The sequence below is a fragment of the Chaetodon trifascialis genome, chromosome 3 (assembly GCF_039877785.1).
Source record: "Chaetodon trifascialis isolate fChaTrf1 chromosome 3, fChaTrf1.hap1, whole genome shotgun sequence".
NCBI classification, from domain to species: domain Eukaryota; kingdom Metazoa; phylum Chordata; class Actinopteri; order Chaetodontiformes; family Chaetodontidae; genus Chaetodon; species Chaetodon trifascialis.
Window position 1 is genome coordinate 23,391,531 of NC_092058.1, and position 27,913 is coordinate 23,419,443.

The following is a 27,913-nucleotide window of genomic DNA, read 5'->3' on the forward strand; positions in this document are numbered from 1 at the left end:
ACACATTAGCTGCATTGTAATTAGAGAATTCAGAGTGCAATGTTTCCCTGGTTCAGTATTAATGTTGAATAAAAGCCTGATACATTTACGATGTGGATACAGGATGTGGACACTTGAACTGTTTTTTAGACACCTCTTGAGATGTCATAGGAGGCACCTTTGAAAAAAACAATCATAATTGTATTGGGTAAGTGCATTAGTATCAAATCTTATACACACAAAATAATGAAGGGCTTATGCAGTCCTGTGACTGATGCAGCAGCAGGAGCACATCTGTGTTATGGCAAATAATGAAAGAAAAATATGTCAGGTATGTCTCGATTTGATTGGGAATTATTTTATTTGATTCTCACAAATCCCAGACACAACGAATATCAGCAAAACATGATTTCGGTAAATAGCTCTTCATAAAGCCTGATGGCGCAAGTCCCTACACAAGCATTCAAATGGAATAGGATATGATACTGCAGCTTGACAAAGTGCTCACACTTTTATTTATTGGCAATCCATCTGAGCGCACACAGCAGCCGGTTAAAGTCACCCCATGTGAAGTCAGCAGGTAGCATGAGAAGAGCAAACAGCAAAACAGCTTTTCAATGAATAACACATGAGATAACAAACATTGGTAGACAATGATCCAGTGCCTTCAGCGAGACAAGCGTGCACACATACATACGCACATGGACATGAAAGGCTAAACAAACTTGACGCAATGTCTCATGATCAAAATGAAACAGCAGTCAATGGTTAATACCAGCGCTTCAGAGAAAGCTAATTCACATGAAGTTTACATTCATTTGTTTGGTCTAATTTCGGTCTTAAAAGAACAGTTAGAAAAGTTTGATATTTTGGGAAATGCGCTTCTTTGCTTTCCCGTCGAGAGTACGATCAATAGCAATGTCTGTAAGGAAAATATGAGGCTAGATCTAGCAGCAGTTAGCTTAGTTTAGCATGAAGACTGGAAGTTGGAGAAAATTGTCCGGAGGAAACAAAATGTTTACCCTCGCTTCCACTGCTCCCTAATTATCACATGATATCTTGTTTAATGCCTACAAAGACCAAAATGGAAAAATAGCAATTTGTGGTTTTATGTTAAACTACGTCAAACTAAGCTAAGCTAATGGTACTTTCATAATCACAATATTTAATATTTAATATTTCATCTTACTCGTGGAAAGAAAACAAAGTTTGTATCCCAAAATGTCAAACTAGCCCTTTAAGTGCAAAACTGCACACATGGTCAATAGTAGATTTTTACTCTGATATTTACAGGTTTGTGTAAGATCTCTGAACTGTCCTAACAGCTACGAGATACAGTGGTGGCTGCATTTATCTCTTCCAGCGTCTGTCCTTGTTCATTTCAATGGATTAAAGACATGTTCTAGAATGAGCATGTAAGGCGATGCCTGACACAACAAAGGTTTGCATTTGAAGCAAAATGATTTGGCAGCAATTCACAATCAGATTTTTCTTCAGGTAATTAGCCAAATTAAATCTCCTCGGGTCAATGAGTTTGAAGTTCACCCTTATTAGAAGACACATTTTGACATTTTCGTTTTGCTGTTGCACAACCCTACCTCTGATGATAGCATCGGGGAGCTCAACTCAATTTATACTGGGTAACATTTCATCCTCAAACACCGCACTGAGTGGGTAGGTAACAGGACGCTATACTCCATCAATAAAAGTGTATTGATATTGTCAAATGTTAATATGTCACCCATAAACCCTTGGGTCCTCTTGTCACCAGGACACAGCCTCCTCTGGAACACGTATTGCCTCAATGTGTTGTTCGGCATCGACCTGGGTCTCCCTCTGAATGGCTGCTGTTGTAAAATGTTGCATGCCGTGACAGAGCGGAGCATTAATCAAAGTTGATTTTCAGTGTGAGGGCGCAAGTGCCTTTTCAGGAGAACTGTTTAGCACAACAGCGCCATGTACAACAGGGTCCCACTCTTCACTGTAATGGTAAGGTCATAAATAATGGATTCAAGATCACTTACACCTCACGAAGCCGGCTGTGGCATATGAGGGGATATCACATTTTGCTGCTCAAATTATAGATTTGGCTCTTGTGGTTGCAATTGTAAAGAAAAACAAGACCTTGCCAAGAGGGTTTTGAACGAGTTTAATATGGTGCAAAACATGACGGCAAAACAACAGTTTAGACACTGCCACTGAATGATGACAGCGAAACAGGACTGTGGGCAAAAGAGGCGTTTGGTCTCAAATGGGTGTCTTTATGCATCCCTTCTGGCAGACTTGGGGAAGGAACAATCTCTTTTATTTGTACTAACTGTCAAAACTAACCACAGTATCTGCCCTAACTTCACCTTTATTGAACTTGGAAAAATATAAATGAAACACTGAGGTTGAATCCTATTTGTCTCCAGTAGAGGTTTGGTCTGCAGATGCAAATGGATATTGCACATCAATGACTCGTGCCACAGACTCCTATCTGCACTTCATTGTCTTCAGGCTTTAAAGACTGCTACCATCTCCTCTTGAAAAGTGATGGATTTAATTACATTTTCAATGCATTTGGAATGCAGCTGTCCACTATCAAAGCACATTTAATTGAAAATATGAGCATTTACTCAGTATTTCTATGATTGTCTCTCCTGTTGAGCTGTTTGCATACTAGAATTGGAGAGGTGTTCTTATTTTATCACTTATACGTAAGACAGAGTTCAATGTTATTACCTTTAGATGATGGCAAATAATGTGATAACCTCGCACTGTAACTTTGTGTCCTTGTGTCAGTGATGCTGCTGCCTGACTTTATACTGCCCCTCAGTGGCAAGACAGGGAAATGGCCTATAAAAGACAATTTGTCTTCCTGTGAACAAATTCTACAAGACCTTGCATGCACACACTATGGCAAACTTCGACATTTCACTATAAAATACGAGGATAAAAATCCCAATAATTTCTAATGTGCCAATGCAGCTGGAGATAAATCGCACAGAGCAGAGGAGATGATCAGATCTCACTCCATATCTTAATGGGATCCTCTCACACGCCATTCCCATTAATGACCAATCCCCCAATTATGTAAATCAGAGAACGGTCACTAACAGTGAGAAGTTGAAGTTGCTCACATAAACACCAACAGTGTCACATTGCAGAGAGAGCTAATTGGCCACTACTTTTCATATAATTGCAGCGGCTGGGGTCACGTCCTCGGCTAACCTCTCCTTTAAGTATTGTTTTTCAGCACACAAACAGTTAATGGAGCAATTAAGATGGCGCTCACAAGTACCACTTGTGGGGACCATTTGGCAAGAAAGAGCTGGAGAGAGGCGGACTGGGATGCTGCAATCCTGCATATGGTACACAAGAGTCTTGGACCAGAGGGAGTGGTGAACCAAGGTGCGCAAAATAACTCGCTGGCATCCCATTCTACTGTAAACTGGCGGTCATCGCTGAACCAATCTGTATCAGGCACTTCTAACAACATTTAGACCCAGTCAACAAGCTTTATCCTTTGCTGCCAACATAAAGTGTAAGTAACTTAAATACTTACATGCATGTCAGTCAGTCATGTACTTTCCATGTACTCATGCAAAGAGGCCGCCCCTTTGCCACCATACATAACTGTCATTTCTTTTATTATCCTGTAAAGCAGCATAAACTGCGTTTGTATGAAATAGTGTTCGAAAAATCAACAAAACATTTCAAGTGTGCTCAGCGTTTTTGTATTAGATACAATAAAAAAGATCAGTGTCTTTCAGAGGCATTTAGCAGTCACATTTATCAAAACTGTTTAAACAGCATTTGATGTATAAAATAATGACAAGAGAAAATACAACATAAAAATTGTAGTAGTAACAGTTTTGCTTTACTTTCTTCAACTTTACAGATACTTTCTCTGAAGTGTTAGCAAATTTCCATTGTGTGACTGGCAGCGGGTACACCTCTTCTTAGTATTTCACATGATTCACTGTTTTTCATCCACTAAAACATTCAGTGTCCCACATTCATAACACACATGACAGCAAACTCAATCAATGCAGAGAGGACAATAAGCTACCAGTCATCTCATCACACATAAAACTGATGTTAACTGACCAAAAGTTAAACATCCAGTAAGATTTCATTTAACACTGCTGTGCATGTGACAGAAAGACATAATGTGAGCGCCACCTATTTCGGAGACTAATCCCAGGAGAGTGAAGAGGGGAAAAAAAGTTTTCATCTCTTCATCAGCCCCCTCTACCACAGACTTTGCCCACCCTCTATGACTAAGTTATGCCCTGTCATGTAGTCGGAGGCGTCAGATGCCAAGTAGACCACTGCAGCTTGCAGGTCTGTCACTTGAGCCAGTCTACCAGCAGGGATATCTGACAGCCAGCGCTGCACCAGGGGCCTCAGACTCTCCGAGTGGATGAGAGGGGTGTCAACAATCCCCCTGAAAAGAGAGACAGAGAAAGTGAGAGAGAAGGGGGGGAGCACAACGAAATCAGAAGGCATCACAGTTCAGAGCCAGGAGTGACAGCGTCGTTTCAGAGCCACCACTTTGGTGACAAAAATAAACCCAATTATCCTTTGAAGAAAGGGCATGGCATGGCATCTCTGATGATGTTTACTGTGGGACTGGTGGCACTCAGACGACTGGCACATCTCAGGAAGAGCCCATGGGTATGAAGGGACGTCTGGCATCATTTGCTTAAAGCCTTTGGTTAAGTACTTATTATAAGCAACTACCTCACATTCCTGCTGTGACTCCTGACTGAAACAAGACAGCGTTTAGGTGGAACTCATGAGAAAACATATACGCTGCTTATGGCTTTGAGACTGCACTGGTGTCTAATAACGCTGTGACACCATTACTCAGCCACAACAAATGCAGTTCTCTCCATTTTCTACAGTTAAATATCACAGAGCTCACATTTGAACAAATGTGTCAACACGGCCTCCTGTGCCAAATACGAGACGACTTCTGACTTTCTACACAATTGACGTGACAGTGACTAAACGGCGTAAGGCCTGAATCATTGTTCAATGTATCCTGGTGCCTTGATATGGAATTCCAACATTGGATAAATTAGCACTTCCAAGGAGCGTGTGACACCTTGGTTAACATATTCCACCTCAATTATATTTCTCTTCAGCTGCCCTGTTATCTGGAACCTTTGCTGGCAATCAGAGGTACTGTTTTCCCTCAGCCAATTTTCTAGATAATGCAGCTTATCACCGCTGCGGCTAAAGTTGCCAATGGAATCAGGCTCCAGTCAACCTCGTGAGCGCTAATTGTGTCCCTTTTTTATGCATATTTACCGACTGTCACTTCAAAGAAATCAGCGGCCCATTGAGACACCCAGTTAGCGAGGGGAGAGAGAATTGCTTCTTTGCAAATTAAAATTAGCAAACAAGCTGCCGATAAATAAAGCTGAGCGAGGCACGTGTGTGAGGGCTTTGTTCTGGGGCTGTGACTGGGCCTGGCTCGCCCGGTGCCACCGGACGGATTTGCTCAGGGTTGGCTTGGCTAAGGGATGCTCCACTTAACACACACTCACTCTACACACACACACACTCACACAAACAGAGCCCTTCCTGTGTTCTCCTCTTTTCTTCCCCTGCTCAGCTTCACAGACAAATAGATACAAACAAGGCGCTATTGTTGTGCCGACACTTGGAGTGAGGTTGCAAATTTGATTCCCTAATTGAATAGAACAATTAGAGCAAGTGTTTGGTTGATTTATCCCTCAAGACGTCATCTAATTAAGCACTGATGTATTGTTTGAGGACTTAAATTAGTGCATCATTCTCAAATGGGGCTCTTCACATGAAAGCAAACACGCTAATCACCACTTCCTTTTGCAGCTCAATCCCTTACAACACTCAAAGGTGGACCAGCACAGTTTGGCACAAGACGGTATAAGAAGAAGACCAGGAATGGACAGCACTTACGGTGAGATGCAGTTGACACGCACTCCTCTGTCAATCCATTCAGTGCCCAGAGTCTGAGTCAGTTTGACCACTCCAGCCTTGGATGTGTTGTATGAAAGCTGCTTCTGGGGATGAGGGACTGCAGGGAGGAGAAGGGAAAGAGAATTGGTTACCCCAAATGGACACGACACAGCATTTTATAAAGATTGCATCAGTGCATCATTAGTAACGGTATGCACATCTGAAATTTTCAGGTAATTATTTAAGAAAAATGTTTTTATAGGTCATTTCTTTAATAGAGAATAAAGAGATCAGCAATAACTCCCTTCTCACAAAAGCTGACAACATACAGAAAACATTTTATATTGCAGCTCATGCGGTTTCTTGTGGATGCAACATAAAAGCTCTTCCATTAGCTGCTGGGGACTCAGCGGATGAAGCCATGTAAAATTAATTGCTTATAATGTCCAGTTATGCTCTGTCCTCAGCAACAAAGACAGGGAGCCATTTGTTTGCCTTGACCATCACAGATGCTGCACACTGCATGGGATGCCGGGACAGGGGCTCATTTTCTGCTGGTTGATTAATCATCACAAGGAAGGCTCCAAGTTACATACAACTTTAGTAGTTAACCTCATCACCCACTGATCTGACTGCCAAATGGCTTCAGTGTGAGACCGGGATGATAAATACCAGCCAGCTGCAGAGAGGCAGGGACCAGTCCTGGGGAGAAAAGGCGGGAGCATCCTGCATACACGGCTCGGATAAAAAAAAGAAAAAAAAAAGAAAAAATTTGTGCAGGATAGAGCTAAAAGTTAGAAACTGCTTAAGAAATAAGATGTAAAGGGTGGGACGACGGCACCGTAGTTAAGAGTGTGGTGGAGTGGGATTGTGTAGAGTGTAGCGAGATAGCAGAGGAAGGTGAGATTGGGTTTGGCTGGGCTGGATAAGGGTAGCCTAGGACCTCAGAGGAGCAGGCGAGGAGGAGCAGAGCCCAGGGCTTACACGCAGATTGAAGGTGAAATCCGACTTATCAGGACAGGAAACACAGCTCAAAATGCCTAACAGCACTAATCCTCGCTCAAGACCTGATGATACGGCCCCAAAATACCATTCAGAAAATGCCTTCATCCTTTAAATAAACCTGCATTGATGTTTTCCCCGTCTTAAAGAGCAGTAATCCCCAGAGAAGGGAAACGGAGGTAGAGGGAGAAGCATTCTCCAAAGCCCTCTTTAACATTCACCCTGCTACTTATTGCCCACTTCAAGTGGGAGAAAACATGCTCTTTATTAGGCACGCCTTTACATTTTGAATTCTTGAGTTCAAATGATGTACTCTTTTCCCAGAATGGTGTGGCTGTTGTAATGTACATTATCATGCAGCTGAGATCTGCAGGTAGAGTGAGGGTCACAAATCCCTCAATAAGGTCAACATTAAGCCAAAAAACTGTGTGATCATATCAACTTAGATATTTCCTGTCTGGGGATCTTTGAGCTGCTGGCCATTATTCAGAAAAAAAATTGCGCTTGATGGTCATGACTGTGTGTGTGTGTGTGTGTGTGTGTGTGTGTGTGTGTGTGTGTGTGTGTGTGTGTGTGTGTGTGTTAGTGGGCACACGCGTTTCATTCAGCAGATGGACAAAAAGCTGTCATTGTGCATTTTAATTGGGCATTTACGGCTGCTTTTTGGGCTTCCACTTGGCTAGAACAGGTCCCATCTGATTACACATTATGACAATATTATAACAGATGTCCAGACCAATAAAGTAAATTCCTGAAGGACTGTACGTAATGTGAGTAATTGATCATTTTTTTTATGCCGGCCTCTATTTACCAGCATGCTCCTGTTTTACAGATTGCCCCTGCAGTCGGGACTGGGGCCCATATGGCACAGTGGTTTACTGGCGATTTGACTATACTGCTGATGAAGTGTTGCTGTTCCTCTGGAGGAACCTGTTGGAGGAGGAACATTAGACCAGTGCTGCGAATTGCAGGGCTTTTACTAGGCTCTCACTAAACTCTAAAAGTGTCTTCCGCTGTTCAAACAAGGCTGCTGGCACAGGCTGGGGTTTTGCCGCTACACAGGAACCCTCCCTTCCCAAGTTGGACCTCAGGTTGCCTTCCACATCCTCCAGACAGCTCCGCAGAGAGGGGATGTTTATTATGATGCAAAACTGCCTCGGCGAGACGCAATCACAACACTTTCCTGCTATGCTTACTGTATGAAGGGGTGGATGCTTCTCTATAGAACAGTTTAACTGGGGTAAAAGTTGCAAAGGAGAAAAGCTGGCTAGTCCTGATTTAAAATGTGCAGGTTCACCTTAGGTTTCCTCATAAACAGGAAAACTGCAGCTGAAGTTTTTTTCTGATATCAACTTTGCCTCAGTAATGATCTAAAGCCAGATCCGACGACTTCCTGTCCGATAATAAAACGATACGACGTGACGTGTACTCCCGCACATAGCTCCATAGCACACATGTATTTAACGCTCCCTTCCTCACCCTCCTCCTCTCGACCCAACTCTCCACGCCAAATGGAGAGATTAAAAGCAGACATGGAGGGGCTCCAGAGAGAAGGTGGGGGAATAGAATCATCACTCACCTATTAGACTGGCCATGGAGGCTGTGTTGATAATCTTGCCGTATCCTTGCTTCAACATCACTCGACCTGCCGCCTAAGGCAAGGATTCGGGGGACACATTAAACACTTTATTATGGCACTGCTATGCTACCAAAAGCCCAAGCACAGATCAACACAAAAACATGTAGTTTATCCTTGGAGACAGAGATCGTGGTTAAACAACATTTGGAGAACTTGAGTGGATTTTTAAGCCACACATAGTGGGTGGTAGGGCATATTCTCATGCAAATATATATGTATACACATACGTGTGTGTGTGTGTGTGTGTGTGTGTGTGTGTGTGTGTGTGTGTGTGTGTGTGTGTGTGTGTGTGTGTGTGTATATATATATATATGTATATATTCACACACACACACACACACACACACACACACACACACACACACACACACACACACACACACACACACACACAGACACACACACAAACACACACACACACACACACACATTTAGAACCAAGCTGGTTGGACCATCAGTATTATAATAATACCTTTTAATATAGTCTAAATAGTTTTGACAGAAATAGATTACTGAAGGAGAACGTGACCAATAATCAGTTTGGTTCTTTGGGCATAGTTTCTTTATGCCATAATAATAATAATAACAATAATAAATGATGTATTATTATATTTGGAATTGATACACACATTTCTCTACTACACATTACTAAAGATTATTTTCTAAGCAGGAAAAGCAGTGAAAACCATATGTTTGTCCAAATTAGATGATTATGATTTGGGATAAAACAAAGGATTAAGCGTTCCTTTATGGGCTGAGAAAATTCTCCTGCTTCTAAAGCTGCAGACATCATTTAAAAACCTATTGGATTATGTTTTTCATAACTCATGATTAAATTGAATCATGTTCTCATAACAAAGTTGATGTGACCTATAAAAAATAAATCCAATTATCACATTCATTATAGGTCTGCCTGACTATCATTATCATATGTTGTTGTTTGTTAAATATGGAATAGTCTGTATAATAATTCCAGAGATGAACAAATGCTACCTTCATGTTGTTGCTGTATTTTCTTCTCTGTGTAATATTCCAAAAACTTCTGGGTCAAGTGGAAAGTTTACAAAGTATTTGTCAAAGCAACAGTGATGTGTTTTTGGCATGTAATGCTACAACAGTATGTGGCTTAAGTGACATTCTTTTACCTCTATTTTTCAGTTGAACCATTATCATAAATAACACCTGAACTCAAATTACAAAATGTGCATTTCCGTTCATCTTCAAACTGCACATCACACAGTGCAACATGCTGGAGTGAGTAACCTGTCTTTGTGAAGGCCACACACACACAAACGCACAACAGGTGATACACACCTGACAGCACATGAAAGTCCCCCTCAGGTTGACGTTAAAGGTTTGGTCCCACTCCTCCAGACTGGTGTCTTCACTGGCTGAGTTCATGTTGATGCCGGCATTGTTACAGGCGATGTGGATCTCCCCCCATTTAGAGACAATGCTGTCAATCATCCTCTGGACATCATCTGACTTACTTATGTCAGCTGTGATCGCAATAGCATTGATACCTGTAACAAAAGACGTGGATGTCTGTTTGAGTACTTTGTACATGTTGCAATACCATGCATGAGATAAGCAACCAGACACAAAAATATGAAGAGCACAAGTTTGGAAAAATAGTATTAAAATTAATTTTGCTCTGTTTTTGTGTGTGTGTGTGTGTGTGTGTGTGTGTGTAGGATGCTTTATTCTTTAAGAAGAAAATAGAAGGAGCGGAAGAAAATCACACATCCAGGGTTTCAGAGGAACATGTTTATGTATGTATGTATATCTTCTGCTTTAGTATGCTGCCATCTGCTGGCCAAAACCCACAAACTGTCCCTGACAATTTATGACATTAGGCCAGTGTTTCTCAATTCCAGTCCTTGGGCCCCCTTGCCCTGCATGTTTTAGATGTTTCCTGCTCCACCACACCTGATTCAAATGACTGGCTCGTTATCAGGCGCTTTGGTTACTCACTGACGTCAGTTTCTTTGAAGTTGTTGCTCCATCTGAAGGGCTCATTTTCTTCTAACAACCAAGTGTTACCAGTGTGAAAATTAAAAAAAAAATAAAAAATAAAAAATCATCCTCTCATCAAGTGAATACATCAGTGCGACATTCCTTTAGACTTCTTCTACAAGGCTGGAGGGGTTTGTTTTATGGGAAAAGCATGGGAATAGCTACAGTAAATAAAAAAATATATATATTTATAACACTTGTAGCATCTTTGAATGTGCAACACGTTGCACCCAACCAAATCTAAACTAATACATTAGAATTAAATGATTAATGATGCACTTTGATTTTGTGTCTATTCGACCAACCATTGATCTAACAAAAGAAGAAAAAAAATCAATTTCACATTGGATATTTTCTTAATTTAAAGTTTGAGACAATTACAATAACTTTAAGGATCTTAAGAGAATTGTGATTTATTAAGAAAGAATACATTTCCATTACAGGAAAATTACAGCAGAGCATACTATAAAGACCTCAAAATTGTTTTTAATTAGCTTCTGCTCATTAGCTTTAATGCTAAGTAGTGCTGTACTTTTCTTTTCGTTCTGCATTGCCTGCCCAGTGGACAAACATGATGCTGTACCATATAGACTGTCTTACAAGCTAGAAAATCAGGTCCCTTTTGATTTATCACCAACGTGCCCCTCAGACACCCTGAGTCTGCCACTGTACATGCTGCTCATGCATGAGTCTACATTTGTAGTGTTAACACCACTTACCTTTAAGGAAGAGCTCTTTAGCCACTGCCTGAGCTCTATGTTGGTCCAGGTCTACCACAGCCACCTTTGCACCGGCCTCACCCAGGGCATGAGCAAATGCTCGGCCAATTCCCTGCCCAGCACCTGTCACATAGGCCACCTTTCCATCAAGACGCATCCGCTCGAGGATGGGGCGCCCCTTGACCCCACGGAAAACTTCGTCATCTGTTATTTTACTCTAATACAAATACACAAGATTAGCAGAAATGATCAGTGAGAATGATGCTGCATGACAGCTGCACTGGCTTCCTGAGGCCTGAACACTAGGGTTATATGAACTGTACCTGTGTCATTGAACACTCAGAGGCCACAGATACCCGGCGGATAAGACTGATGCCATCTCTAAGAGGGATAATGACCTTTAAAGCAAGAAAGATGTTGTTAAAATATAAAAAGAATACCTGTCAAACACAAAAAAGTAGTGGCGTGTAAAGGTTGGAAACTGACCTGCTCCACACGTGGATCATTGGAGACAAACTGGTTGAACTCTCTAAGCGCCAGTCCGTTGTTATCTGTGGTGTCCTTGAGATAAACCTTGGCTTTGAAGAGTGAGTTATCTACACATATGACCCCTTGCAATCTCAGGAGATTATTGTCCAGAATAAAGTTGTAGTAGTTGATGTAATTATGCTTGTCTGCATCAATGAAGACCATGTCAAACTGCTCACCAGCATCAGCCAATTCCTGGAAGGGACAGAAACTTTTTTGATTCTGGCCAGTTTGTTAGCTTATTGACACCTTATTGTGACAGAATACACAACAATTGTTAATGTTAAAATGGAAAAGTGTGATATAAATGTATAATTAGTTTGCAAAATAGTCTGCTTAATCTTCCAAATTATCAAATCTTCTCTGACTGTCATTCAATATTGATGGATTTCCTTTGTCTCACCCTCAGGGTGTCCATGGCAGATCCAGTCTTGACAGTTATCTTCTTCCCATGTGGGGACTTGTCAAAAATGGGCTGGGCGAAGTCTTTGAGGTACGGCTCTATCTCACAGGCAATTAAGCAGCCATCCTCAGGAAGCCCTTCAGCCATGGACAGTGCACCATAGCCAGTAAACATCCCAATCTCTAGGACCCTCTTAGCTTGACTCATGTGGATCAGCATCTTCAGGGTCTGGCCTGCCAAAAAAACACATCAGAGAGCAAGTTATCAGAATACGGTAAACCAGTGAATATAATGGCAGTGAGCACTACACACAGAAATGTCCAACCTTCAACATGGCCAGTGATGCACTCCTTGGGAAGCCGGAACATGGTTTTGCCCTCCTTGTGCACTTGATCCCAGTCATGGGAAAGCGTTTTTCTGCAATTAAGTATGAATGAAAATATTAACAAATTTACTTCACATAGTAAAGATGTTGAGCCACAGATGCTTATGTGTAGGACATCAAGACATACTTATAAAGCTCTGCCAGAGGTTCACTTTCCTGTGAGGTCATTTCCTCCAGGTAGTTGTCCAGACCGCGGGCTATGTCCACAGCCTTCTGCAAGTAACTTGTCAATTCTTCTGGCACATTACTACTTGCTGCAGCTATCTCCTTAGCTTTTGATAGGAGATCCACCAGGACTTCCACTGGGGTGTCAGGAACTGAGAGGAAACCATAAAGTAATGTGTTGTAATCAACTACCTTCTGTATGACTCTTTCCTGCTCCGGGCAATATGATGTAGGGCCACAACAATAAATTATGTTCATTATCCAGAGATGTGTCAGTTATTTTCTCAATTACTCAATTAATTGTTTGATCTATAGAAATGGCAGGAAACAGTGAAAAATGTCCATCATGCAGAAAACTATTTAGTTGACAAGCTTAAACAAAGTCATTTTTTGCAAGAAAAACGTATGACAATATTAAAAGATTATGAAAACTGTTGCATCTTAATGTTACTGAGTGTTGATTGAATAATTGATTCAGTAAGTAAGTGATATCTCTTACAATTGAGGTCATGTTGACGTCACAAGTTTATACACACACTTAGAAGTTATTCTACGTACTTTTAACGTCATTGCGTACATTTTTTTCGGCATTAAAACGTTTGAGGTCCACGACCTGGTCCACTGCGTCTGTGAAGGCAGCGTGCGGTAACATAGCCTACAGCTGGTCGAACAAACGGCGCTGATAGCTCCGGACTCTACTTTGCTTCCAAAACTTCTGATATGTGTTCAGCGCTTATGAAATTTCCACAGTGTATTAGGGAAACAACAATCTTACCTTTTTCGGCTGGCATGCTGCGCGTTTATGGGCGTGACGGTGTGAGGAGATGACAGCCACAGCGGCGATCTGCCTACGTGGTGGTTATATCACAGCAACTATGCAAATTGCTGAGTGAGGGGAGTGACTGCTGGCTTGCACAACTCCGCGGCACGTTCTCTCTCCTGTCCATGACACTGATTTTCATAACTTTCAGTCAGGAAATCAGGGACACACGCACCCGAAATCACGTGGATCACAAGAGGATTATCTAACAGGGTTACTGTAGGTTCAGTGGTATAATGTGCAGCCAATGCACAAGCAAGTTAACGCTTCATGTCTGTCTGTCTGTCTGTCCTCCTCAGAAACATGACCGTTAAAATTAATTTAACAGCACCAAAGTCACATATCACTTCGCATAAAAACATTACTGACTGTATTCCTTTCAGATGTGCTACTGAGGACTCCTTGTTGTTCGTGCTGCTTCACTGAGTCATCAGAGATTAGATCAATTCGATAAACCTGTGATTTCTGCTCTGGTCTAGTGTGAAAAAAGCCCAGTGAAACTTAAGGTGACGAAATGTAATTGATGAAAATCTTGTGACACTTGTGAGAGAGGCTTAAAAGTCCAGTGTGAAGGACTAGCAATGAGGTTGCAGATGCAACAAACTGATTAGCCCTGGCCTCAGTCCATGTTTTCCAAAAATGTAATAAACCCTAAGATGGCCACAAAACTGCATTCTGGGCTACTGTTCAAACACAGCTGTGCACCATGGCAAAGTCTGCAGAAGAGGACATGCTCCTTCTGTAAATTAAAAGAGCTCATTCCTACACACTAATAAAATCATAATTATGAATATTATATTCAATTTCTGCCATTTGATCCCACTTAATCCTACACACTGGTCCTTTAATTGCTGAACATTGGCCCCAAACAATTTTGTCTCTCAACAGACAGTTATACAATTAGGAAAAGCAAGAAACCAGGTTTTAGCAATGACTGTGAAAATGACCCCACAGAGGTTAAATACCTGGGATACCACTTAGATGAGAAGCCATGGTTTCAAATATCTGCTGGTTGAAGTCACACGGGGGCTGCAAAACAAGCTCGGCACAACATTTTGTCACACATTCTTGCATATCAGTGCGAAAGGTTATTTTTTTGTTTATTTATGGTTTTGAAAAAGTTTTTTTCTAAAGTATAAGAAAGACAATGACAGCAACATAATCCACAAGACACCTTGACAAAACATGTGAAGACACACACATTAAGACAGGGAAAGGAGGCCTTGTGTAGATTCAGTTTATAATCTTTTCATCTAGAATGTCAGTAATTTAATTTATTCACACTGACAACATAATAGAAAAACATTGACTTAAATGTGACCCTTTACATTGCAATTATAATATAATAATACATTTTATTTGTACAGCACCTTTCATACAGGAATGGCAGCTCAAAGTGCTTTACAAGAAAGAAAGAAAGAAAGAAAGAAAGAAAGAAAGAAAGAAAGAAAGAAAGAAAGAAAGAAATCATATGCACCAATTGAGTGCTTCACACTAAAAAGACAGAATGGGTATAAAAATGGATTAAAAAAAAGACTATAAAATAATATAGAGAATGAAACCCACTTGACAATCATAGTAAAGGTAAGATAGAATAAGGATGAAAAAAGACAATGCATAAAAAACACAGACTAAAATAATAAAGTTAAAAATGGATTACGCAGAATGCATAAAACCAAGTAAACTACAACAATTTGAAAGAAGTACAGCGCTGCATCAGAGTGAAGCAAAGCACAAGAGTTTCACCGCTGTATCAGGAAGTCACAGCTAGGTTAATGCTAAAGTGAAGACAGTTTTTAGCTTTTTAAAAAAAAAATATTCAGCGAGCTGCCTTCCTGATATCCATAGGTAGCCTGTTCCAGAGCTGTGAGGCAACGTTGACAAAGGCTGCATGCCCGATTTTCTTTCAGCTGTTGCTGGAAAGCTCCAATAAACCAACTGCAGATGATCACAGCGTTCTTGGGGGGAAATAGTGAACAGGGGATTTAACAATGTAGCTTGGTACTAGTAGATAATGGCTTGTATACAAGGAGGGAAAATCAATTCTGAATGTCACAGGAAGCCAGTGCAGTGCAGCTAAAACTGAACAAATGTGTTCGCTCCTCTTCATTCGCATCCCAGGGAGCCCAGCCGCTACAGGCCGGTAGCCTTAATTTCCCACCCGATGAAGATGATGGAAAGGATCATACTGAACCAACCCCCTCACCTGGTGAGCAGTGAGCTGGACCCCTTACAGTTAGTATATCGACCAGGCATTGGCGTGGAGGACTTCTCTAGTACTTTCAACACAATCCAACCATCAATACTCAGGGGGGAAGCTGGAAAGGCGCTTGAGTAGCCACCTGTCTGCATGGACCATCAACTACCTTACCTGCTGACCACAGTATACTTGTTCACCTTTACCACAAAGTGGCCTGGACAAACATCACAGATATCCTGTACAGAAGGCGACGAAGTCATCTACACATGTTCGGTAGAAGACTATGGTCCTTTGAAATATGTAGGAGACTGTTAAAAACTTGATGCTGTGGCGGCATCTGCAATTTTCTATACAGTGGTCTGCTGGGGCTGTGGAAGCTCTGAGAGGGACAGAAAAAGATTGAACAAGCTGGCTCTGTCCTGGATTGCCCCATGGACATCATCGAGGATGTGGGTGAGAGGATATTAGCCAAGCTGACATGAACAGTGACAGTCTTGCAGAACTAATACAATATAGATGAATTTTCCCATGGTTACATCTTTTTCGCAGGGTTTGTTGAGCTCATCTGTGTTTACATCAGCAGCAATGCTGGTTCTGATTTAGGTTATTTTGTAAGTGAAGAACGATGCAAGTTCTTCACAGTTTGATGTAGAGAATTGGGGACTGGTGGGGGCAGCGCTGAGCCACTGGTCAATAGTGGAGAATAATATTTTAGAGTTCCAGCATTCTCTGTAATAATCTTAGAGAAGTAATCCTTTCTCGCCAGACATACTACTTTGTTAAAGACAGTCAAGGCTTCTTTGTATATATTACAGTGAACTGTGAGCCCAGTTTTCATCCACTTTCTTTCAGCTGCTCGACAGATTCTTTTAATCTCATTAACACTTTAACCATGCAGAGATTCTGTCAGTCGACCTCTTTTTAACCTTTAGTGGAGCACCAGCATTTAAAGCAGATGACATGGTATTGTCATTTAAAGAGCAGTCATAGCTGTGTGACTCAAATGATCTCATAATATTACAGAACTTTTCAGCCTTGTCATTAATGAATCGTTTTTGAACCAAGAATGTTCCTTTTACTCGTTCTTTTTGCTGATATGAATATTCACTTCTCCATTCTGGATTAATCTGTCATATCTAGTTCTGCCAAGTGCAACCAATTCTGGGAATTCCTGCATAAATCAATGAATATCTTGGTGGTCAATACAATGAAATGATGAGCACTGATAATTCTGCTTTCAGCTCAAGAGAAACTTGTTCAAATGATGTAAATTCACCTAGGTCAGTGTCACTGTCAACTGTGTAGAAACTGTGTAGAAAATTGGCTGCAACGCCTCTTTCTCTCTTGTTTTGTCTGACTGACTGATAAAAAGTACAGTTCGGAGGATAAACCTCTGTCAGTGTAGCTACACCAGCAGCAGTTTAGCCAGGTTTCAACTAAAAACATAAAATGTAAGTTCTTTTCACTCATCAGATCATTAACCAAAAAGGATTTGTTAGCCAATGATCTCACAGAGCTAATTTCAGCTTTAGGGACTCTGTGACAGGAGAGGAGACTGACTGTGGCTCAGTGACAAATCTAAGATTACTGAGAAAGGTATCAGATGGTCTGTGATTGCTACAGTGTGTTTGACCAGGCCACTGGCTGTTTAAGATCACCGGTGTGTTTAAGGAAGCAGCATGGCATTTGTCTCATTTCTGATAGACACCTGAGTCATGATGTCTGTGGTTACTTTTGTTTAATAGTTCACCATTTTGACTGAGCTTCAGTGTGGCAGCTTTAACTAACTCCTTGCCTGGAGTTTGAGGTGGAGCTTGGGTCCCTGGAGAATGCCATGAAGCGGGGGATGAAAGGCATTGGTTCCCTGACTGGGACAGTGACATTCTCTGGATGCCTTGGGTGATGTGAACTTGAGGGCCTGCCCGTGCAGGCTGAACTTGGCGCCTATTTATGCATTGATGCCAAGAGGATGTAGACGCAGGTTGACGCTGAGCAGTCTGCAGTCAGTGATGTTTAGATTTACCCCATCAGGCCTAAAGCGTTCTTTGCAGTTCCAAAAGATACTGAAATTTTCAATAAACCTTATCACATGATTGAGGCATTCTGATGTCAGCCATGCTGAAAGATTCTATGCCTCTCCCCAAGGTCAGAATAGGGCCCAGTGTGAATTTACGTTCTGACTGACATACGATCAGTTTCTCCAGTAGTGGGCAAAAGTCTTTTTTTCAGGAACTCAGAGGCAGTTTTCTTTCACAGAATGTCGGAACATGAATGATATGAATGATAATATTCCAGTCACTTGGATGTGTGGAGAGGTTGCCTGGCAGCAGCTCTGTTAGCTCTGACAGATCTGTCATTCATGGTGAGACTTATTATGGTCTGACTTATGAAGTGTGGGTTTACTTGTGTTATTTCTGGCCCTCGGCTTATCAGATACTAAGTTAGCAAAATGTCTCCTGGCCTTGGGCCTCGCAGTGTTCTTGTGGCTATTTCTTGGCTTTCGACCTGCCTCAATGTTTCTGGTGTGATTAGTTTCCCTGGCCTCAACATAGTTGCAGTGAGAGTTCAAGTGCTGGTGAGAACATTGCTGCCCTCTTATCAAATTTCTGGCTCGATTTGCCTTTGCGGCCGACAACGTCAGCCCACAGCCCTGGCTGGAGTGGATTTTCTCTGTCTGGCACCAGTGCTGTGCCAGTAAGAAACATCATTAGGGATGGCTAATTTGGAAGCCACAGCTGATCCAGTGCGTTAGGACATGTCCAGGACAGCGTGTCAGCCAAATCTGTGCTACACAGCTGACGAATTCCTGTGTATAAAAGTCTGTCTGATTTCAGCAACATGTATAGAGACTCTTTTCAACCTGCAGTTCTCTCAGTCAGTAGCTCACAGTCTGTGCAGCTCACAGATTTTTCATATTTTCTCTGTCCTGATTCCAGGTTTGCAGTCACAGGCACAGCAGCTGTCTGGAGGTCACACTCGCACATTACCAAGAAATAATGAAAGTGATCAAAAATATGGTGGTAACCTTATGTTTCTTTCATTAATTTAAGTCTGTGTCAATGACAAGCAAGTAAGATCCACTTTCCAAAACTTTTGATTACCAGTTCCCCGAGTCTGCATGTCAAAGTGTCCCTCGCCAAAATATTGAACCCCAAATTGCTCCTGATGACTGTGCCATGGGTGAAATATGTGTGTGAATGGGTGAATATTCACCAGTTAATAAGAGAGTAAGAGAAGTGTCATATATTGAGCAAACTGACTCAGTTATGTCATTTACAGAGAAAATTAGCCACTATAGACTCCTAGACATAGCAGACCAAATAAAATAGTAGTCAACCCCCTGAGTGTATTCATTTCATTAAGGTTTTTTTTTTCTTAGAAATTCAACTTTTCATTTGTAAAAAGAAGAGGTTACTTCTTCTTTGAAAATTTACATAGTCTTGCTTTAAAGTGTAGCTGCAGTAGATGCAAGTTGGACCTGATAGCTAAACTGAATATGATAACGTTTCCCACACAGTTGATTCAGACTTGTCATTCTTGGAACATGTTAATGAGGAAATTGGTTGTAGTTTTAGTTCAGTGACCATATCATGCTCAGGAAAGAATTTACAAATGCCACTGGAATAATATACAGTGTATTATCATCTATTGTAGTTGCACTTTTGATTATCATAATATATACAGTTTAATCAAAGCTGCATTACCGTCTTGGTCAATTGATCCATTGATTGTAAAAATTGTAATATTTACAAGTGATCTGTCAGAGAGCAAGTAAATAATAGACCTCTTTGCTTAGTTCAAAAAATATACCCCAAATGCATGTAAGCAAACCAGAGTTATTTTGCAATGCCCTGGTAGTTAGATTGTTGCATAACCAACATTTGAACTAGTGCCATTAATGGTTTATATGGTTAGCTAAATTTACTGTAGTAATGTTAAAAATGGTTGACATCTCCTCTGAGTCTGGTGGGAGCTTCCTGCACGATTTGCAACTGACTTAGTTAATAGCAATAAGCTGTGCTGATGTGTTTTCAGAAGGGAGTCCACCTCAGGCTAGAACCACACCCTTGACCTGCAAGTAATGGTATGCCATGCGGATGATACTGAGTTACCTTTGTCAAATACTATAACAGAACTGTCAACTAATTATATTCTGCTTCCTTATTTAGTCTGATATTGCATCCACGCTGACAGATTTCCATGGGGAGGCAGATTTGATTTTCTCTCCCCAGTCACTATTGACCAACGCATCCACCTGAATATAATGTCATTTTAACACAGATGTGTAACGCCAACACACTGGTCTTGCCAGGTTTAAAGATTGGAGCTGAGCAAATTAAAGCAAGTAAAGACAAGTAAAAACTTGTCTGTAGCAGCTGCCACTGCAGCTGTTATGAGTTAGTTCCAGCAGAAACTGCTGTTTCATGTCATAAATCCAGAGGAATCAATCAACTCAATGGAGTGGGCAGGTTCATCTGAACTCAAACAACTCAAGTCTGTCAGAGTTACTGTCAAAGTTCAACTTTGTCGTATTTTACCTGCCAGTAGTTGTTAGTATTCCAGTGCAAGTTGTTATCTTGTTCTCAATAACCCAACCCAACAACTGGAGTCAAAGTGCAACATACATTGAAGACATGTTAGTCTTCCACTGGTACAAATGGTCTACCATCAGGTTCAAGCAGGAATGAGTTGAATGAGCTTATGTTACAATAAACTTTGCCCCATTTTTGCCCTATTAAGATAAGATATAAGATAATTACACTTCACCTGGTCTCAGATTTGTTTGAAAGAAGATAATCATTCATACAGTTAAATGTAAGTATAAGTAAGTATAAGTATAAGTATAAGTATAAGTATAAGTATAAGTATAAGTATAAGTAGAACACCTGAATAGTGACTGTTTTGGACAACCTGAATGGTCACCTGTGTGTTAGCCATCAAAACAATTGAACAGTGCTCCTCGTATCCTGGGTTTACAAGTTTTCATTGTGTGCTCTCTCAGGACTGCAGTGGAACACAAAAAGATATTGCAGCTGTCCGTCAAAGAAGTGCACAGAAGAAAGACTTCAAATGGAAAACATTTCTGAATTTCATGAGGTGATGATATTGTTTTATTTTCTGTAATACTGATAGTGGATTAATCGATCAGATTATAGATAGATTATAGATAAATTTCCACTTTTAGAATCCTTATTTCTAGTATCTTCTCCATGTAGGGATATTTTAAAGTGGTGTCATCACATGGGGATCTGTGGGTCTCTTTCACTTCTCCAAATAGAAGTTAAATGTTTTCCCCTATGTAGATTTGTGATTTGAAAAATAAATAAATATGTGTCATTACCTTGACTTTCATTTAATAACTGACATGTTATACAACTAAGTAATGGAATTCATTGATCCATATAATTGCCATTTTTCAGTCAGCAAAGCAGGTATTACCTCATAGCTACTCAAAAATTTTGTAAGTGAATGACACATGTAATGACACGTGAAGAACACTAAAGAGAAATGCTCCTCCCTAGTTTCAGGGGCACCCTCTAAATACTACACTGTATTTAAAGACTCCTGGAGTGAGCCTCTCTTCACTCAGACTGTAGCTCTTCTCACACCTCTAACTCACAGCCATCACCACAAGAATGGGAAAGGTTCATCTGGAGGACAATGAAACCAAAGAAAAGAAAACTGAGTTTAGCTTAGTACGGGTCAAAGGTACCTGGAAGCGCAAACTCACAAATAAGGTCAAAAAGGACACAGGTGACTGTGTATCTCCTGCAAAAATGTAAGTATAACATTGTTGTTTACCCACAGTAATGTAAATTACGGTAATTACAGAGAAATCATTTCACATATAATTTCATACAAGCGCTATATGACAGTGCCTTTGTTTATCTTCTTTTTGGATGACTTTGATTTTGCATATTTCTTTAGATCTCTTATGTGAAAAGTTTTCCTCCATCTCTGAAAGTATATTTAGTAGCTTAGAGTTCAATTTTGAAAAATGATGCTGTTGAATATTTGTGATGGTAACACTGTCATGTACAAAATCAAGCATTTAGGATTCATTAATTAGTATGTATTTGTCTCTGTTGCACAAACTGAAATAAGCCTGTCACATTTACTGTGTATAAATTGTGTGAAGTTTGGATTGATATTGCAAAAAAAGAAAAAGAAAAAAAGTTGAAAAAGAAAAGTTAAATGTGTGTTGTAGCCAAAAATATTGTAGCCATAAGGTTTAAGGTAGCATTAGCCAGAAGATACAGCCCCAGGTGTTTAGGTTAAAATGCATTGCAATAAAGGTGCATAAGATCTGAAATCCATTGATTACTCAAGAAACATCTAGAGATGTCAAAGTAGAACCTTTAGTATTAGACATCATAATTTTGCATTAATCAACAGGACACTGATATTCAAATGAAAACTTAAACTGACTGAGGAATCAAATTTCTTTTCTGTAATTTGCAAAAAAGTTTCTGGGGGATAAGACAAAGAAGCAGTCACAGCACAGTGCAATTTAGACAAACTGCTCGGTTAAAGTCAAGGAGAGATTGTGGTTGTAGTGAGGGAAAGTTGCCTTCCTTGTTCATGCAAACCATAGGCAGACTGCTGGTAGGAGATAAGATTAGAACTGCGGTGTCAGTGTCACATGCTGTGTGATGGCAACCATGCACCCCTTGACTTCTTGGAGGCTTTGTACTTGCATGTGTGCAAGAGGTTAACATGCATCAAGTCATTCTAGCATTTGAACAAACAATACGTGTTGTATCTTTCTTGGAAATGGTCACTCCATGTTCATCACACTGCCAAACTTTGATTAGTGTTTTGAGCTAAGTGGCTGTTTACTACTGTAGTGACTTGAAAAAATATAACACCTTAATTTGAACAAGTTGTGCAACAGTAGCTTATGGCTGATTTGTGGTTTTACAACATACCTATGGCTAAGACTCATGGGACATGCTGCTGAATGCTAACAATATTATAATCATGCAATCATAAGCAAGATAAAGTAATGCCAGATCTTTCAATGGAATCCAGGTCTTCTCTGATTTATGTGTAACACCAGAGACAGACTAACATGTATCTATAACAGAAGCAGAGTTTTAGTCAACTGGAGGTAAAACTGATTCTAATCTGGCCTGAAGTCACTCACATTGTCAGTGAGAGAGGCTACACTTAACTTAGCAGCTGCTGGAAAATTGCCAGACCTCAAGCAAGTAAAAGACATGCAGAAATTCAGCTTTCAATCAACCAAACATCTTTGGAAAGCTAGTAGTGGAAAAGTACTGAAGTCAAGGGAGAAATTATGTAGATTTGACTTTGACATGAACAATTGTACATCTGACATAATGTTTAACAGCATGGAAAACCTGCAAGGCTAACAGATTTAGTTGTAGAGATCAGATCCACAAACTGTTGATTCAGTTAGTGTTGAAAATAAATTGGGATTGTTTTTGAAGTCAAGTGGACATGATGGTGGCAGTACCACCTCATTTTCTCTCCTCTGTACATGACGGTGAAAACAGGGGGTTGGGGTCTCCAAAAGCAGTGCCCTGCCTTGCGCCAAAAATACAGCCGGATAAGAAATAAACAAAGAAATAAGGTCATTTTATCATGAAATCCACATGATTCACAGATCTTAATGTTGACAAATACCACACTGAACATTGTTCTGTGTGGGTTTTTTTTTTTTTTTGGCCATGTTTGTTCCCTTAGGAAGAAAGTGGTCTGATAATAACTTGTTTATTCTGCTTCTAGCCAAAACAGGGTAAGAGGCTTTTGGAGGCACTAACATTTAATCGTTTATTGGTGGTGGATGGGAGCAGAAAGATATTCACTATGCTCTAGCTAAATGGTCCTTGAGACTCAGACGGAGGCCTCTGTCAAACAGAGAAACTATTTTTGAGACTGGTGCTGAAGAATCAGGGGTCCTGTTAATGTCTGCTGCTGTTTGTGGTTTGGCCTAGTTGGAGAATTGGTTGAAAAGGAGTATTAAATTCCTTTTTATTCAAATTCATTTTAAGTTTCCTTTATTTCAAATTGTTGGGTTTTTTTTTTACATATTTTCTAGTTTTTCTATTTGCATATGAGTTTTGATTGGCATAAAACACGAGGACACAGGTGCTTGTGTCCTCGTGTTTTATGCCAAAAGTAAATTTTGATCCCGAATACTAAAGTTGCTGTTTTGTCTTCAGAACGACAGAGTGTCTCTGTCATTGGCTGTGCGTTCCATACATCATTCTCATGAATATAGTACATTTTTGTGTTGAGGGTTTTTGTATTAGTTAGTTTTAGTTAGGCATAATGAAGAGTGAAAAACTGAGAAAGCACTTTAAAACAACAGTTTACAATAATTGGTATTCATGCCATTACAATGAATATTTCCTCATGTGTTTTGTGCGGCAGCTATGAGAGCATCACAGAACAAGGCACCAGTTGGACGGTGGTCAGCCCCATCGTCTTTACTTACAAGGTAATGGAGACTCAGGACTTGCTGGACCCAATCAATGACACACTCCTGTTAGGCCACATCACTGACAAACAGCAGCTGGAGGATGTTAAAAAATCAAACAAGCCAATCAAACGCTTTGTGGTCGTTGACCAAGAAGTCTACAAAATCTATGGTCCAAGGTTAACTGAATATATGGAGGCCAACAATGTTGTGTACAAGATCTTAGCTCTACCCACCACCGAGGAGAACAAATCCATGGAAATGGCCTTGAAGATCCTAGAGGAGGTCAACAAATTCTCCCTTGACCGCCGCACAGAGCCAATCATTGCGATTGGTGGAGGGGTGTGCATGGACATAGTGGGCCTGGCTGCCTCACTCTACAGAAGACGCACCCCTTACATCAGGGTCCCAACCACACTGCTCTCCTACATTGATGCCAGTGTGGGAGCAAAGACAGGGGTTAACTTTGCAAACTGCAAGAACAAGTTGGGTGCCTACATTCCACCCACAGCTGTCTTCCTTGACCTGTCCTTCATACAAACTGTTCCTCGACGTCACATCTCCAATGGGCTGGCAGAGATGTTAAAGGTATGTCAAAGTCCCAGGATGTGGAACATTTACCTTAAAGCTGATACACATGGCAGAGTGATCATTCCAGTATCAATGCGATCATTAGCTAATGGCATGACATGCTTTGTTGACATGCTCCATAACAATAAAAGTATTAGGCCCCTATTTTACAGTGCAGGAGTCACCAAAGGGACATTTCATATTCCATTGATAGCAGCAGAAGTGGTAACCTGATATGTCTATTGATTCTCAGAAATGATGTATTTGTATTGATGTATTTTTTCTTGTTTGAACTGCTCATTTGAGTTTTCTCCACGTTTTCTCTTTGCAGATGGCTTTGATGAAACACAGAGGCCTCTTTGAGCTTCTTGAGAATCACGGCTGCATGCTGTTGGACACGAAATTCCAGGCTGATAATAGTGTGTTTGGGCACAGCAGCTCACAGGTTGCATCACAAGCAACCCGCATTGCCATCACAACCATGCTGGAGGAGCTTGCCCCAAACCTTTGGGAGGATGACCTAAACAGACTTGTGGACTTTGGCCACGTTATCAGCCCAGCATTAGAGATGGTGATTGATCTCTCTACTTCTATTTAAATCTTTTGTTATGCAGAATGTTGGACATACTTTATATAACACACAATTGATTCTATGTGAGTCAACAACACACCTGAGATTTTATGGAGTATAAGGTTTTAACATGTTCATTCGTTTTTGATGACAAAGAGTCACATACTTGCATTATCTCACTTTTCTCCTTTTCAAACAGAAAGTTCTCCCGTCTCTGCTGCATGGTGAGGCAGTGAACATTGATATGTCTTACATGGTTTACGTGTCCAAAGAGAGTGGTCTATTGACAGAAGAAGAAAAGCAAAGGATCATCAGCTGCATGGTAGGCCTAAAGCTGCCTGTGTGGCATGAGGCCTGTACCATGGAGCTCATACAGAGGTCTCTGCAGGACAGGCTGAAGCACTCTGGAGGCCTAGTCAGAATGCCTCTGCCTGTTGGTCTTGGGCAAGCAGGTAAGAGTCACAAAAATGAGACTGTCCTTATAAAAAAAAAAAACACAGTATTCCCATATCTTAAAAAATATATTTTCACTGCCATAAGGACTTTTTGTTCAAACTGGTGTTTTCTGGTGCACCTTTTTTGTATTGATAACCAACCTGGCAAGAAAACACCACTGTAATTATCGTACAATCTGGTTGGTGAGAATCTAGCAGCTGAGACTGGCTCAGCCAGTTCTCACCAGAAATAAAAACATAATACTAACATGGTACAGCCTGTGGAAAGCAAACAGAACAGCCTACAACCAGACACTCACATGGAGAGCAAAGTTTGGAAACACAATTAAACAGTGGGATGGTGTTTAGGGATAGACAGGTCCTTGCACAATATATGGGGCTGGAAGCTGGATGACATAATGAATAGTTGTAAGGCTCATTGGTGAGCTACTGTGGCTCATGAGGTAAGTGGCAACATACCACTTTATCTTGCCAGGCCACCTTGCATTTGCTCTCCAGGCAAGCCGGTATTAGTACGCTAATGTCCAGTTATCAAGCTTGCTATCATGATTACTACCCAGACAAAAAGTTAACACAATTCATTCAAATTCAGTGTTTTTGTGCTTGGCTTAAAAACCATGGCTCTTTTGTGGAGCAGCTTATACGCTGACGGGTGTTATATAAACTTTGATGCAACACAGCGCATGATAATTCATTCTATTTCTATTTCACTCTCCAGTTCTCCATTTCTCAAAGGTCAGCAATGTCTACTGATGGTCAGTGGTGGGAATTTGCTTAATTTACCAAAGTTACCAAAGTGAAAGCTCTGTATGAATTTACTTTGCTTCTGAGAGAATTTCATCTATGTAATTTCTTTGGAAATGTATTTTGCACCAAATAATTTGTTGCCGTGAATGCTGGTCGGGTGGGATGGGCCTACAAAAAAGCTTCCACAATGGAGACTGGGACCTGCCCTGCCTTTAACTACAGTGTCAATCCCTCACTTTACTTTTAGTTGCCTAAACATGAAAAAACACTGCAAATGTTTCCTCGTCCTACAAATGACAACATTAGATTAGGTCTTTTTTGAATGCACTGACAAGTAACTATTTTTTTACCTGTTACCATTTGTTGTATGAGCTTTGTTGTTCATGCTTCATGTAATATGTGTAGAGCATAGTTAAAGCGTGTTCTCCTTCCTCTCTTTTTTTCATTGCAGACATTTTTAACACCACGTCTTGTGAGATTCTACAGACAGCTTACGAAAAATGGTGTGATGAGCTGAGCATCTCCTCTGACAGCAACTGTGGCCATTAACCTGCCCATACCATAACTACCATTTCAATTTGTTTTTCAGATAATATTTACATTTTATTGCATTTTATAGTGAAGCTTTTCATTGTCCAAATTATTGGGGAAAAAATAGCAATGAAAGCATTTGCCTATTCCATTTTTACAATACATCAAGGCCAAATGTGGGGATACCGTATTAGCACTCCTACAGCGTTCTTACAATCCATTATCTTCAAATGATGACAATGCCAGATACTAGCTGCCTTTGCCATGCATTGCAACGTATTGTGTCACAGATCAAAAAACAAAATCTGTTTTTTTTTAAACTGTTTAACACCTTTTTGGTTTTGATCATGCTCATAAAGCACCAGCACGCAAGTATTGTAACAAGCAGCTTGCTAATCACTCTCTTGTTGTGTCTGTCAAATGTATTTGTAAGTATGACTCATTAAAATTTTTACTCCTTATCAAGCAGTGTGAATCATGTTGACTTATTTCCACTGGTATGTATATTATTCCAGCTTTTGAAAAATAAGGTAAGGCCACAAGTTAGTCAATCTTAAATCTAAGTTTACGTTAAATCACCTAGGACACAGGTTTCAGGAAAACCCTTTACCATGCCTGTGAAATTAGTCACAAATCAAAGGCATATCCGAAGTAAATTGAAAGCTGCTCTTGAATCATTTAGTACATGCATGGTTTTGTTCTTGTGTGAAATGTTGTCCCCAGCAGTCAGAATCACTGTAAATGTAACTTGCATATTCTCATTTTCAGAATATCATTGGTTGTTTCAAATGCCAGTCATCTGC

At 40.5% G+C, this 27,913-nt stretch overlaps 2 protein-coding genes across 2 annotated transcripts; one reads left to right on the plus strand and one right to left on the minus strand.

Annotated features, from left to right (window-relative positions):
* Positions 1 to 3,464: 3,464 nt before the first annotated feature.
* LOC139329265 (uncharacterized) lies at positions 3,465 to 13,641 on the minus strand. The gene is made up of 11 exons (XM_070959468.1): positions 13,546 to 13,641; positions 12,733 to 12,922; positions 12,546 to 12,637; positions 12,221 to 12,453; positions 11,776 to 12,012; positions 11,613 to 11,687; positions 11,290 to 11,506; positions 9,869 to 10,077; positions 8,495 to 8,567; positions 5,914 to 6,031; positions 3,465 to 4,411 (listed from the first exon to the last, which is right to left on the minus strand). Exons 1-11 carry the CDS (start codon positions 13,559 to 13,561, stop codon positions 4,216 to 4,218), a joined length of 1,656 nt encoding a protein of 551 aa, XP_070815569.1. The 5' UTR covers positions 13,562 to 13,641; the 3' UTR covers positions 3,465 to 4,215.
* A 7,785-nt stretch (positions 13,642 to 21,426) lies between these two features.
* eevs (2-epi-5-epi-valiolone synthase) lies at positions 21,427 to 27,128 on the plus strand. The gene is made up of 5 exons (XM_070992125.1): positions 21,427 to 21,569; positions 24,191 to 24,824; positions 25,138 to 25,377; positions 25,577 to 25,829; positions 27,031 to 27,128. Exons 1-5 carry the CDS (start codon positions 21,427 to 21,429, stop codon positions 27,126 to 27,128), a joined length of 1,368 nt encoding a protein of 455 aa, XP_070848226.1.
* The last annotated feature ends 785 nt before the right edge of the window (positions 27,129 to 27,913 follow it).